The sequence below is a fragment of the Tyto alba genome, unplaced genomic scaffold (genome assembly GCF_018691265.1).
Source record: "Tyto alba isolate M040663 unplaced genomic scaffold, T.alba_DEE_v4.0 Super-Scaffold_8, whole genome shotgun sequence".
NCBI classification, from domain to species: domain Eukaryota; kingdom Metazoa; phylum Chordata; class Aves; order Strigiformes; family Tytonidae; genus Tyto; species Tyto alba.
In genome coordinates, this window is record NW_024881329.1 from 19,516,096 (window position 1) to 19,531,391 (window position 15,296).

A 15,296-nucleotide genomic window follows, 5' to 3' on the forward strand; every position below is an offset into this window, starting at 1 on the left:
TAAAACTCCTGCTGCTTCCCTTTCTAAATAGTCTTATGTAAGGAACAACTTATATTTACAGAAGTAGGTATAGCAAATTTTAAGCATCCTTTAAAATCGGCAGAGACTCGGTGTTACCAAATATCCTGTCGTTACAGGTCTCCGATAAATATTTCCTTGTCATTTCTTGTTTCTTTTTCTGTGAAGTGATGTAATATCATAGGAGTTGATAAAATAGCTCATAAGGAATTTCCCTCTTTAGCTCAGCTTCTTAAGAAGTTGCCCTGATTCAAGCAGCAATTCCTCCAGAGGCAAATTCAAGGAGGACTAGAGGCTTTTGAGGAGGTATATCCATAAATAACCCACACCTTGCTTTGGGCTAACTACAAGGGGGAAAAAAAAAAAAAAAAGGAAAATTCATTTGCTTCCAGGGGAGCGTACCATGGAAAGTAAGGAAAGGGAGGAGAAGCTGAGACCACGGAGCTGCTGGGGGATGAGAGCAGTGTGTGCTGTGATCTGGCATCAGGAGGATGGTGCCCAGAACCCCTCAGCCCGGAGGCAGCGTGGCCGTGGCTGTGCTGAAACCTTCCCACTGTTTTTCCTCCAGACCTGGAGGGACTTTCCACCCCAGCAGCCAGGGCTTTTCCTGCTGAGCTCCCAAACATTTTCCTCCCTAGGGGATGAAAGCTCTGGATTGTCCCTGCCAGCATAGCAGAGCTGTTTGCCACCAGCACGGATGTCACCCTACTCCTTGCTTCCTAGCTGCAAGGCTTCCAACTCAGCCAAACAGCTTTGCTCTGTAGGAGAAAATGGGCTTCATCTGACCTGCATCTTACATCTGCATTAAGAGAAGCAGCAGCAGCACCTGGCAGTGGTATTTCTCCCTCTTGGCAGGGAGTTTCGTGTGATTGAATGTAACTAGCTATGGAGGAATATTTTTTTCCCCCTATTTTCTTGTCATGGGGCAGATGTAAATGATATTTCTCCCCAGTCAAATCTTCCCCAGGAGAGTTGTAAAGCTGAGAAGGTACCACCAAGGGATGCTGCAGAATCTCACACTCTCCAGAGCAGAGAAAACTGAATGCAACCTGCTAGAGACCTTGAGCAAGAAGAGCTGGGGTGCTAGGTCCCCACAGAGAGATGAGGGAGGTTATCTGTCACTTAATGTTAATTTGCACATGGCTGCATCTGAGTTAGTCCAGACATTGTTTTTTTTCCATAGCTAAAATAAAATATTAATATTCCTAGCATGACTTTTTTAGATAGCCACAGAAATAATAACTTAAGCACACCCACTGTATTGCTATACCAGTAATTCTTTTTTTTTTTCCTCACATGCAAGAATTTACATTGTAGATACCCAATATAGAGGAAAATAACATCCACTCAGGGCATGCATCTGAGCAAGGGCCATATCTCTTGAGACAGCCACCAGAAAAGGTGATGGTGGGGAGATCTTTATAACACTTACCTTTCATAACAGCTTGCTTTATCTTCAGCTTGGAAACTAGATGGTCTTGTCTTACATTAAGAGTTCTTCACGCTGTTTGCATAATGCAGCATGGCTCAGGGAGCAGCAAGGACCAGTTACTCCCTCAGGGAAGGCAAACTGGGAGCTGAAGGTGGCCATGATGCAGGGCACAGACCCACAGTGCCTGAGATCAGCAGCAGCTCCCATTAACGGCCCAGGAGAACCCAAGGACCAAATTCAAGCCCCAAAAGCTGAAGACCATAACCAAGCACAGCTCTGAAAGTGGTTAAAGACCCAGGGCTGAGCTTAAATAGTGCCCTAATCCTGGGGTAGGGAGTGTGGGTGGCAGCTCCAGGTGATGCTGGTCATGGCAATTACCGTGGGCACACACCCTGATGTCTCAGAGGGAGGGGAACTGGGTTTTTTTTCCCCCACCGCAGGGCCCTAAACCCAGTTACAGCACTCTATCCAGCCTGCTCTGATGTATCTCTGTGCCCAGAGGATGGAAGGATAGAATAGAAAGGAGCAATGAGCTCCTTTGCTGTGTGTTAATGATTCTTGTCCCTCCTGAGTCATGCAGAATAAGGCCCTTCAGATGTCACGTTCTCTGTTTCTCAGGGAAATTGTCCAAATGCTTGTACTTTTCGTGAAAACTCCATCAGAAACTTTGATTAGAATCTTTATAGCATTTTACTTCATGCCAGCTTAAAGCTAGCTTTAACTGGTTGCCATTGCATTCAGTCATTATTCATTACAGTTCTTTTAGGAAGACTGTGGTTTACAAAGATGCTTATTTTAAAACATAGAGTTTATTCACTTTCTCATTATACAAGCTACACGTTCACCCAGGAATTGTGCAGTTCACTAAATATCAAAGGTGTGTCTTGGTTATGTGTTAAAAAGCCTTTGCCTACTCATTTCTTTAGAGCATCTTCCACCTCAGCCATGCAATGATGTGGAGAAAAGTCATAACTCAGTCAAATTGCCACAAGAGGCATGGACCTGGTACTGATCATCCAAAAAAGGAAAAAGATTAGTAGGTGTAAAGACAACATGTCCCAAAAAGAGCTTGACTGGGACACAATTCTGGCAACACGTTAACATATGTGTGCCCACAACAAGACCTTAGCATGGCTCCAGGTCCCCTGAACCAGGACTTTGTGTTTACTGATGGTTCTTCTATACATTGGTCAAAAATTGCCCCTGAAGCCCCAGCTGGCCCTTCCCCTGGCTGAGCACATTCCACCCTGCTGTCACCAGGTCACTCATGTTGGATAAACGTACCCCCTCGTCAGGATCGCCCCTGGAAGTATCCTGCAAGCCTGCTCAGCCCCTTGTTAGGCAGACAACCACTATTTCCTACTGGTCACCTTCTCGAGGGAGACCTTGCTGATACCTGTCTCATCAAAGCCTTGGCAAGAGCAGGTTTAATAAAGCTCCTAGAAAAATTCAGAGTGTCGGGGCCACATTGCAGCTCTCCAGGTATCACTGACCTAAACAGATCTTCAGTCCTTTGAGCTCATTTGGGAAAAGTTATTATCAAGCAGGCAGTGGAAATATTAGTAATGCCAATTTGAGCATCCTTTTTGTGGGGAATATTTTCAGTTAACGCAATTTAGACACAAAACATTGTACTGTTGCAGTTTCACTGGGAACGTGCTGACAATTATTTTGATTAATTATCAAAGGCTCATGCCACAATTAAAATAAATAGAAGTTGTTTGAAGAGAACGATGCGTTACATTGGTTCTCCATACCCTGTGCTTGCCGTGTGATCGCCTTACCTGTAAGCAGACAAACAATGACTGATAACACATAGTCCTTCATTATCTCCAAAGTACTGAAGAGCTGCAAATGCCTTTTTCAAAGGCTGGATAGATGCGGCACCAGCTTTCGCACCCACAACCTCCGCAGGGCCCCCTTCACCTCCTTGTTCCTCAGGCTGTAGATGAGGGGGTTGAGGGTGGGGGTCAGGACGGTGTAACACACTGAAACCAGCTTTGCCTGATCCCACATGCACGCCTTGCAAGGCTGGATGTAGGCGAGCATCCCGGGCACGTAGAAGATGGTGATGGCAGCCAGGTGGGAGGCACAGGTAGAGAAGGCTTTAAGCCTCCTCTTGGCCAAAGGGATCTTCAGGATGGCGTGGAGGATGCAGGTGTAGGAAACCAAGATCATCAAGGCAGAGCCCAATATGTTAAACCCAGCATCAGAAACCTGCAGGATCTCATTTGCGCGGGTGTTGGAGCAGGAGAGCTGCAGGAGGGTGGGCAGCTCACAGAAGAAGTGGTTGATGCTCCTGGCCTGGCAGAAGGACAACCTCCCTGCCAGGATGGTGTGCACCAGGGAGGTGAGGAAGCCCATGGTGTACACCAGCACCATCATGCTGTAGCAATGCGCCCTGGACATGGTGGTGGTGTAAAGCAGAGGCTTGCACACAGCCGTGTAGCGGTCGTAAGCCATCACCCCCAGGAGGAAACACTCAGAGATGATCAGAGCAAGGAAAAAATATATCTGGGCAAAGCAACCCAAAAAAGAGATATGACTTCTCCCCAGCAGGAAGGTCTCCAGCGCTTTTGGAACGATAGCAGAGGAAAGGCAAAAATCTATGAAAGATACGTGGGTCAGGAAGAAATACATGGGGGTGTGGAGCTGGGGGTCAGCATTGATTAGCAGGATCATGACCAGGTTCCCCAGCACCATTAAAACATACAGAGATAAGAAGATGGTGAAAACGGTGATTTGTAGCTCTGGGACGTCAGAGAAGCCCAAGAGGATGAAGCCAGACAAAACACTGACGTTTTCTCCATTCATCATTTTTACATATTAGATGAATTTGCACAGAAATAAAATTAATCAATGAAATAAGTCTCTAAGAGAGAAACATGGGAGGTTAATCCATAAAGTAAATGTAAGAGAAAAAGGTGTATTTTTTAGACAAATACAAGGCAACTCTATTTCTGCCTTTAGCCCAAGCTTCGAAGTCAAAGAGGTGAAGGAGCTATTTACACACTCATCTTAAAAGATAATAATTCTGCCATGATTTATATACATTGTACTAATGATATGCTAAGAAATAACAAAGTATTTATTCATGTGTGAAAAGTCAAATAAACACATTCCAAAATGTGGAAAAGAGAGAAGATATGGACTCTCACCACTGATTTCTGGAAATTTTAAGGATTTTTTTTTCTTATTTTTTTTTAAGACTGGATCAGTGCTCTTCTGTGGCCTCATTAGTTCTGGTGCAGCCTTTTCATCATGAAGCAAAGCCATTCACTTTAATTTTTTTTTTTAATTTCTAAATTTATCCGCTTTTGAAGAAAAACTCCTCAGTGTGTTGGGTCAGGGATGGAGCAGTATCTCCAGCACAATTTGCTGTGATTGCAGTGAGCTGTTTATGACCAACTCAAATATCCACATAAAAATGTTAAAATATGTATAAACCAAACTTTTTAAAGCTTCAGCTTGGATATTTCCATCTCCCCCATTCAGCCCCTTTGCAGATGAAATATATGATGAAGGATCGATCTATCTACAGGTGTCTACATCTCAGCTGAAATGTCCCCAGATTAGTTGTAGATGGGGTCAGGAATGTGGGGTTTTTTTTTCAAGCAAACCTCCTTACCCCTGCTAGGGCACTTCAGTTCACGCCATGAATGCTCTTGGAGAACACAGATGGGCTTCCTTTAGCTGCAGCTCCACTAGTACATCCCAGTCATGAAACAGCATCCACTCCCCTAGAATAGGCTGAATTAAAAAAATACAGAAGGATGAAGTGGGTGCAGGGGAGTAATTAAGTCCCAGCGCCACTCATTTTACTCTGTCGACCTCAGATCTTCTTGGTCAACATCTCTTGGTAATGGAGATGTGGCTGTAGCTCTGTCTGGATGACTTGTACCCTTCAAACATGCATTTCTCTCTATTGACAATAATTTCCTCGCTGGGATTAAATCAGTTGTGTCAGAGGTGCACGTTTCCATCCCATAGAGGCAACCTGTAGTGACCAGCTCATACGTGAACATGCAGCCCTGGAGAGGACAGTCATATCTTAAACAGCTTCAAGGTTAAGAACATGATAAATATTAAAAAATATTTAAATATCAAATAAATTATAATAATAAAAATATTTTAAATCTTGCCAAGTACAGATGAAGCTACTCTTGAGCATGAGCCTGTGCTGGAGGACTTCACAGAGCACAAGTTTTTATTCTGAATTTTCTTCTCATCTTAACAGGAATGCAGGAAGCTGGCTGCTGTTCAGACACATGAACAAAATAAAAGTATTAATTAGGGGGGTTTGGAGTTTTATTGGTTTAGGTTTGCCAATTGATCATTTGAATACAGAAATTTAAAAAAATTTACTACTGTAACATGAAATTAAAAAAAAAAAAAAAATCCGCTCCTTTTAACTTATTACACCCAGTCCAGCTCCCACAAAAAGGGACTGGTGTACATTTTTCAGGTGTTAATCAATACTAATGTATTTTTTGCAATATGAAGTTTACAAACAGCTAAAGAGATAAATCGGTCAAGTCTCAGTGGAGGCAAAGTGCCAGGTTAAGGGATAACAGAGAGAGCAGCGAAGTGCCAGGCTGGGTCTTCTTGCACCACCTGCACTTAAAAACACTTTCAAGCATGTGAGAGGTGGCACGACAAGGGTGACCGGCTGGAAACGTCAAACCCTTTTTTACCTGCTTGGTTAACAGGAAAGGTGCTGGGAGGTGTGCTGCCTGCAGCTCTGTGAGAAGCCCATCCGATGGGTTGGAGCCACGGCAGGAGAAGAGATGCTGGGGAGCAGCTCGCCCAGGCTGGTTGGCAGAGGGGTTTTATCCCAGATAAAGCATTACCTCAGATGTTTGTGCAAGCCGCTCTCCCTCAGGACCCTCCTCCAGCTGATAATTATTTTGACCTGCTCAACAAAAGCCCCTTTTGATTCTCCTCCAAAAACCTCCCCAGCTGCACCAACACCTCCAAGCCCAGCTCTCCTATAGAGACCTACCCAGGCTGCCCGTGCCACCACCTGATCTTGCAGAAAGACAAATCCAGGACAGTTTGCTTTTTATTTATCCAACTATCACAAACTTCTCTATTTCAGTCTTTCACTAAGAAACCCCTTTGCTACAAACAGGGAAAGCTGATGGATCATCTAACATTGCACTGAAAGGTGCTGAAAACAAACCTAATAGAGCAGCCACTGTGTGAACGGTTTGAGCATGGCCATAGGGAGTTCCCTCCATATTTATTTCCACACACTTTCCTGATGACTGCACAACACTTTGCTCAGAAGCATCATTTTACATAGCTGCTTTGAGGACATAACAGAATTAACTCAGATTTACCAGTTTTATTCCAAAGAATCCTGAGTGCCAGACATTTCCTGAAAGCTTCTTCTGGATGATGAGACATTATAAAACCATTAGTACAAATATTAAATGATAACTTTGTCCCAGACATTTAGAAAACACAAAGGATGGGACAGATGGAAGAGAATACCAAGCTATGAAAGCATTTGGAAGGAAGATGGAGAAGTACGTAGACAGCTTTAGATGGTTTTAATGTAAATTTGTTTTTCTGCCGGAAGACACCAGACTATTAGTCCTGGAGATGTACTGGAGGTGGGCAGAAGGGGATTTTTTCATTTATTTTTTTAATTTCTTTCTTCCCCATTTGGTACTGGACTAAAATGAAGGCTTGTACAGTGGGAAAAAACAACAGAACGGGGGGAGGGGGAGGAAATAACCCCTATTCAATTTTAGAACAATAAAAAAGACACTCCAAAGATTATTTTTCAAAAATACCTGGAAGGCAAAACAATCCACTAAGAATACCTGCTTGGGCAGGGTGAATAGTGCAGACTGAAATCCCAGATACAGACAGCTTGGTAGTGCACTTGCTCCATCACCATTGTAAGACAACCCCAGGCCACCAGCACCTTGGCTGTTTGGGGGAAAGGAAGACCTAAAATCCTCCCTCCCACCCGCACTCTGGCTCTTTACATGCCTAGTTAAACTCACAAAAGAGCAGAGGCTCAAATATGACTTGTTTCCATTTACCATGAGTGCTTTGATGGCTAATACACTGTCACAGCATAATTTCATGTAACCTCACTTTGTGGTCTGGAGCTAAAACTCCTGGAAAAATCAGTTAACATCCTCCTAATAGCAGAAACATCACCAGACAATATCCTTTAATATAAAACATGCGAGGTCAGACACTACTGGTTTGATGTCATCAGGGCAAAGCCACCACCTGCATTCTCACTTTTATTCTCTGAAGCCCAAAATGAAGTTGATTATTATTTTTAAATTATATTTAATTAATAATATTTATTTCAAGTCACATTTAAATAACATTTAATTTGCATAACCACTATCTGCCCAATACACAGTTGCTGCCAGGTCTCAGGCTACAGCCAGGGAAAGTCCTGTCCCTCCTAGCGCAGTGCGTAGCCTTGATTCAAGGAGAAACGTGTTTTCCAGGTGTCCTGCTTCCAGGTGCACTCAGTCCCTGCTTCTTGAAAGTGCGATATCTAAGCCTCCTCACCGTGGCAGGGTAGCCTTCTCCTTTCAGCTGATGAGGAACCATGGATGGACAAGGTGGAGAGGACTCTACCTTTTGCTTTCCTCATGGCGTTCTTCATGTCTGTGTTTCTTAGACTGTAGATGAGCGGGTTCAGCATGGGGACTGCAACAGAGTACAGCAAGGAGACCACCTTATCGTGCTCCAAGGAGTGTCTGGAGCTGGGGTGCAGGTACATGAAGAGGGAGCTGCCGTAGTACAAAGTGATAGAGACCAGGTGAGAGGCACAGGTGGAGAAGGCTTTGTGCCAACCGTCCATGGAGTGGATCTGCAAGACAACGGAGAGGACTGACAAGTAGGAGATTAAGATGAAGACTGTGGTGCTTAGCACATTGAACCCCACCACAGCAGAAACCATCGCCTCGTTGACATGGTTGTCGGAGCAGGAGAGGGCTAGCAGCGGTGGTCCATCACAGAAGAAATGATTGATCCTCATGGACTGGCAGAACGGGAGACGAAATATGGAAACCGTGTGTATGGTGGAGCTGATCACACCAGCTAAATAGGCACCAGCCATCATCCCAGTGCAAAACCTCTTGGACATGGCCACAGTGTAGAGCAGGGGCTTACAAATGGCCATGTAGTGATCATAAGCCATGGCAGCCAGCACGTAGCACTCTGTGGTGGCACAGGTTGCAAAGGAGAAGAGCTGAGCGGCACACCTAATGAAGGAAATAACCTTCTTTTCCACTAAAAAATTCACCAAGGTTTGAGGGATGATGGTTGAGGAGTAGCAGATGTCCAGGAGAGACAAGTGGCTTAGGAAGAAGTACATGGGCGTCTGTAGGCACAAATCGATTCTAATTAATATAATTACTCCCAGATTTCCTATGAGAGTGACCACATAGATGGCAAGGAATAAGACAAAGCATATCACCTGCAGGTCTTCTCGGTTTGTGAAGCCCAGGAGAATAAACTCAGATGCAAATGTAGAATTATCTTCAACCATATTGAATATATAAGCAGCTCAGCTGCTTTATGTCTTTCAAATGGAAATGCTTAATAGGCCCAAATCTGTCAATAATGTTAAGAATATCAATTTTTGTCTATCAAGCAGTTACACCACTTTAAGTCAATATAAGGTAAATTCTCTTTGAGAGAGGAAAACCTCAATTTCCCGAGGCCAGCCTCCCCGTTCAGACTTAGCTAAACACATACTACCACCAGCAACACACTTGGAAGTCGGTGGATATTTAAAGGCAAGGAAAAGGGTAATACCATGCCAGAATAAAGCACAAATAAACTGCAGGGCTTTCTCATAGTTCCTGTCAAGTCATTTACACATAGAAATCCATGATTTTCACAGTAACTGCTGGAAAAATGAAATTAATTGTCATCTTTCAAGTGCTCCCAGTCCAGTGCGAGTACATGAGGAATAAATATCTTTTCCCTGTGTCCCAGGAAGATCTATTCTAGGTGAAAGTACTGGAAAATGCGACTTTCCTTAGCATAATTTTTCCTCATTCAGGATGGTGCAATATAAGAGCTGGGATTTGTCTCACCTCACTTTGATTTAGATGTGATGTCTAACTTGGAGATAAAAGATAAATTCAGGCTTTCTCTCTCTGCTCACTGGGGAGAAATCAGCAGCTCCTAAAATCACACTCTATGACAGATAGAATAAATAAACATTGATTTTTCCTGGATAACATTAATCATCGCTTGACAGAGTTACACCAGAGAGCAAAGCAGGAGTGCATGCTGCCTGGCATCTGACAAACAGATCCAAACTTAAAAGTCATAATTATTTGATGATCCTTTGCTGAAGGGGTGAGGTTCACCTCCAGATCCAGACATCTCATTTTAGATGTCCTGTGAGCAACATGTCTGGTCTCCCGATGTTATTAATGGGGATTTAGAGCTGCTTTTCGCTGCCCACGGAGAAATGCCGGAGGCAAAGCAGCGTCTGAGACATCCGCACGGCGCTGGAAGATGAGTTACAACTAATGAAAATCGAGCTGTTTGGGTCTGGAGCTGAATCCTCCCCCAGAGGCAGCATCCACCTGCCTAGATGTAGACATCTACTGCCATTGGAGAATTGACCTGAATTTCACAATTAACTAAGGCTCACCCACACTTTTTCTTATTTGACAAGCCAACTGCTTTGTGTGGAGTGATCCAAGAGGCAGATATGAAACCTGGGCTGTGTGGAAGGCTTGTGCTGTGCACAATAGCTGCCCGCCAGGAATCACACCTCCCTGAAGCTTGAAGACACTGACTAGAATGGAGATAAATTAAATTAAACACCCATACCTTGCTGCCTCGGATTAGATATTATTCATGCTGACAGGCAGGTCCATGCTCTGCTAAATAACTGCCAGCAAACCTCAAATATTTATCCTTGTCCTCCTGGGGAAAAGGGCCTTAATTTGTGGCACCTGCTTTCCTGTTCAAACTTGGTAAGATCTTGCATCTCCTGGGCAAGTCAGCACAAGACCTTTCAACAAGCTGCCCTAGGACTCACCCAGCAGCCTGTCATTAGTGTTTAGCAAGATTTAACTCATCATGTTCTAGATTGGAGAAAGACCAGCCACTGCTGGGACCCTAGAGCCAAGCAAAGCCTTGCTGTGTGTCCTCCTGGTTACACCTCCATGAGCCTGCTCTCGTGGTAGCTGTTATCCCCAAAAGCGCGGTGTGGGAACAAGGGGAAGGTGCCAGACCTGTAGAGCTAAAAAGCACTGTTTGGGTAGCTGGTGTTTGAAGAGTCTTACAGCCCAAACTATCTAGTGAATGCAGAAAGCCCCGTTAGTAGGATGGTTTAAATTGTGAAGCAAAAGCACCCTGTGCTCACAGCTCCAGCATCCCCCTGGGTTTCTCAGGGTGACTGTTTTTGCTGCCCTAAAGCAGAGCTGTGGGGGACAGTCTGCCACAAATCCGGGGGATCCTGCAGACGTCGCGGGACGAAGTGGGATTTCCACAGCAGGGATTTATTTTGTTTTGCTCTTGGGTCCAACTGAAGCAGTTTTTATATTCGTTGTTTCTCCCGGCTCCAGCCAGGCAGGTATGCTATGTCTTTTCCCACGCAACATCTACCCGTGCTTCCAGAGCTTTGTCCTTTGCATTCTTCACAGATCCGGGGGTAAAACGAGTTGGGGAATAACACCTGAACCTCAAGAGAGCTGTCAGACCAAGCGAGGGCCAGCCCCCACCAAGCCCAGAGAGTCCCAAGATCCTCCACTGCCAGGCCACAATATAGCCGACGGGTTTTTAAAATTAATGACATCAGAAGGTGTTATTTGAACTATACCAGCTCGTAAATGTTGCCTGTAATAGTTTCATACGTCCTAAAAAAAATCCCAAAGGTAGCTTATTGCAATATCTGTGCATAGTGTGTGATATCTGTATTCAAAAGCCTCTTCTTGTTTTGGCCCTTCTTGGAAGAATTCAACCCTCAGTGCAGACTGCACATGATGAGAAATCCAGCACTCCCTTTTTCCAGTTTATGCTGATGTTTACAATGGGGGAAAAAAATAAAAAGGCACTTTCTTTTTCATTTCAATGTATCTGCCTTTATTTTTCAGTCAGAAACTCTTCCCATACTTTGCCCCCAAAGATGAGAGGGGGCTGCACCGCTTCAGTGCCTTCCAGGGAAGGACAAAAGTCACTTCTTTGTCTGTTCAAAAAAACCCAAACCTAGTAGGGCATGATCCCAGTTTTATCCACATAGCACTCAGCGGTTCATAGCGAAGGGTGGGTTTCTTCCCATGAAGGTCACCAGGATGAATCCACCAAACTGACCCAGGAACCGGGTGACTATATAGGCAGCCTCATCCTTTTAATTCAGCATCCGAGAGCACTGAGGGAAGCTGATCACCTGGGGTTATTTAGGTAGTGAGGATGTGATTTACATAAGTCAACAACAGAAAATTAAATTCTTCACCTACATGGGATAAAAGTTCAGATCTCTCTATGTCTTTTCATTTGCCTTTACTGTAAAATCTGGGATAACTTTGTCAGGAGTAAAGATGTGCTGGAGGGTTCCTTTCTGAGAGTGATCTGTAGATCTATAGGAAGGAATAGATGTAGAAAGTAATAATTTAAAATACCTGGCATTATCATTTCCAGGTGTGTATGGATAGCTTGGACTATTTAAGAGAAAAGAAATTCATAAGGCAAAGGGAATTTGATAATCTAAATTCCATACAACCTGAAGCCTCACCCAATAATTGCATTAAGGAAAAAAAAAAAAAAAAAGTGCAGTTTAAAGCATCATTTCTAAATGCAAGGGGAACTTGGTGAGGAGCTTGTTCAAACATCCAACATTGCCTGTTCATTTTTAACAGGCTCAGGAGCTCATGCCGAAAAAAGAAATGGGATCAGCCAACTGTAGAGGCAGTACAATGGTCTTATTTTATTTATATGCTATTTCTCAGTTTCCTGAACAAGGACAAGCCACTTAGCTACCCAAGGCTTGCTAGCACATAAGAAAAAGAAGGTTTTGTCTGAAATTAAAAGGAGAAGATATTTCCAACAATGTCCAACAGATGGTGACGATGTATAAGAAATCCTGCTCAGTATTTTTCTAGCCACTTATTTGGCATTTCCCCCATCCAGCACTGCCTTTTGATATCTGAAAGGGAGTGTTATGGCCATTTTGCATCTCCTGGGACAGAGCACAGTGGTACATAGAAGGAACAAAAATAAGCTGTTTACATATAAACAGGAATGGATTTTATTCAGAAGTAGACGAAATGCAACTTTTGAGAAGGGACACCTGAAGGACAGGTATATATGTACACTGTCATGCCTTGCCAACAACAGTAAGAATCAGCTTCAGGCTGGTAACTTTAGCATCAAAAAATAATAATAAAATAACAATCAATATTTTAAAATAAATTCTAGGTGCTGACCAGGGCCACATCAATGTTTGGGTTATTTTTCACCGTGTTAGAGAGTATTTTTCCCTCTGTTGACAGTTAAGTGACTGCAGGTGGCAAATCCTCATCAGGCCCCAGCAAGCCTTCTCTGTCCCAGCCGATCAACTCCAAATCCCCTCCCAGAGGAGATTGTTAACATGATTTGATCAGGGACACCTCTAGCCTTTGAGTGATGAGCTGCTAAAGAAATAGAAAAGTGGTTTTGGGGTGGAGAGAAAGTATTGTGGTTACTGGTCCCCTGGTGGCATTGCATTTTCACAGCAACCACAAGTGTCTGTTCAGAATATGGTGAAAGGGGGGAGCTGCAATTGCTGGCAGGAGTTACTTCTTACATAAGTAATAAAGACTTTTAATCACCCTCATTTATTTTTGTTTCAGGGTGTTTGAGGTTTTTCTTTTCATTTTTTTTTCCTGTTTTTTTTTTTTTTTTGTGGGTTTGTTTTTTTTTAATTCCTTTTCGCCATTGCCTCACACCAAAGTGCAAATCTCTGGATGCAAGCTCTACTGATAATATATTTGTCTTTGTTTTTAACAAACCACTGTGGGCATAAATTAGGAAACTAATTAGAGCTTCGTTTCAAGGCTTTGAAAGGCAGAAGTTAGAAGAGAAAAAAATGAAAAGACAAAGGTGTATGGTTGCCTAAAAAGAAGTGACAAAGATCAATTTAACCCTGCAATTTAACTCACCAGACTGGTTTCAAAGACAGACCTATTTAAGAATTTATGTTTCATTCACTTGACTTATGCATGATATCCCATTACCCCCTAACTGCATTAAATCTGCAAAGTTTATCCATTTAGATCTTGTGTTTCCATCCTTCCCAGGAAGAGCTTTTCACAGGAGCTGCCTCCTCAACCCAGCCCATGAATCACTGAGACCCCAGCTAAACTGAGGCTAGGGAGTGAACAAGGAAAATCAGTAACATAGGTGTGCTGGCATACACATTTAACACAATAATATATTGCATTATATATAAATATATAGTATAATATACATTTAATGTTTCATTTATATATATATATATGCACACGTATATATGTGTATAACTTGCCATTCATAGGACCAGGGTCCTCCTAGACGTCCTTTCTGATCAAAATTTATTCTATGTCCTGCTCAAAGCAGGGCTGACCTCCCAGTCACATCAGGCTGCTCATGGCCTCATCCAGGCAGCTTTTGAATATCTCCACGGGTGGAGGGTCCACAGCCTCAGGGACAAATCCCTGTGTTACCCAGATCCCTGTATCAGGTTTTGTTGAGGAGGGTTCAGAACCTGGCTATGATTCTTTCTGCTGTTCTCCTCAGAGCATCCTTCACCTCCTGGTTCCTCAGGCTGTAGATGAGGGGGTTCAGCATCGGGATGACCACTGTGTAGAAGACAGAGATCACTTTATCAGTGTTCAGGGAGTAAGTAGAGCTGGGGCGTAAATACATGAAGATTGTCGTCCCATACAACATGGTCACCACTGTCAGGTGGGACGCGCAGGTGGAGAAGGCTTTTTGTCTGCCTTCAGCTGAACAGATCCTCAGGATGGCAAAGGAGATGAAGATGTAGGAGACCAGAATGGTGGAGATGGTGCTGAGCTCAATGATGCCAGCCAAGGAGAAGAGGATCATCTCATTGATGTACGTGCTGGCACAGGACAGAGCCAGGAGGGGAGGAACGTCGCAGAAAAAGTGATTGATGACATTGGAACTGCAGAAGGGCAGCCTGATGATGAAAGTCATCTGTATGATGGAGTTCAGGACACCCCCGATGTAGGACCCCACCACCAGCCGCACACACAACCTCTGAGTTATTACAGAGGAATAGAGCAGGGGGTTACAGATGGCCACATACCGGTCATATGCCATGACAGCCAACAGGAAACATTCAGTCGTCACAAATACGATGTACAAGAAGGCTTGGCCCATGCAGCCAATGAAGGAAATGGTCTTCCTCTCTGATAGGAAGTTCACCAAGGTCCTGGGGACAATCACAGAGGAGAAGCAGATGTCAACAATAGAGAGGCTGCAAAGGAAGAAGTACATGGATGTGTGGAGTCGTGGGTCACCTCGGATGACTATGATTATCCCTGCATTGCCCAAAAGGGTGACGGTGTAGATGAGCAGAAACAGCACAAAGAGGGCTGCCTTCATCTCTGCTTGGACACTCAGGCCCTGGAGAATGAACTCTGCCACTGAGGTGTGATTCCACTCTGCCATTCAGGGCTTTGTGTCTACCGAGGAAGGAGAACCTGAAAATATAGGAAACCATGCCTTTATTTATTTGAATTGAAATGGGATAACTTGTTTATTTACCCACTGTGCAGCCCGGGCACCCAGACCATTCATTTCTAGGGAACTGGAGTGGGATGGACTGCACCGTAGCCATCTGCCCCGAGCTTGG

General features: G+C 43.9%; 3 protein-coding genes across 3 annotated transcripts; all 3 read right to left on the reverse strand.

The window, feature by feature from the left end:
* Positions 1-3,313: 3,313 nt before the first annotated feature.
* On the reverse strand, positions 3,314-4,267 carry LOC104362665 (olfactory receptor 8I2). The gene has a single exon (XM_032994021.2). The coding sequence runs from the start codon at positions 4,265-4,267 to the stop codon at positions 3,314-3,316; it is 954 nt and encodes a 317-aa protein (XP_032849912.2).
* A 3,715-nt stretch (positions 4,268-7,982) lies between these two features.
* LOC122152519 (olfactory receptor 1038-like) lies at positions 7,983-8,981 on the reverse strand. Its single transcript, XM_042784889.1, has one exon. The coding sequence runs from the start codon at positions 8,979-8,981 to the stop codon at positions 7,983-7,985; it is 999 nt and encodes a 332-aa protein (XP_042640823.1).
* Positions 8,982-11,273: 2,292 nt separating this feature from the next.
* On the reverse strand, positions 11,274-15,121 carry LOC104362666 (olfactory receptor 1052). Its single transcript, XM_042784890.1, has 3 exons — positions 14,192-15,121; positions 12,299-12,333; positions 11,274-11,316 (listed from the first exon to the last, which is right to left on the reverse strand). The coding sequence occupies exons 1-3, from the start codon at positions 15,110-15,112 to the stop codon at positions 11,274-11,276; spliced, it is 999 nt and encodes a 332-aa protein (XP_042640824.1). The 5' UTR covers positions 15,113-15,121.
* Between the last annotated feature and the right edge of the window lie 175 nt (positions 15,122-15,296).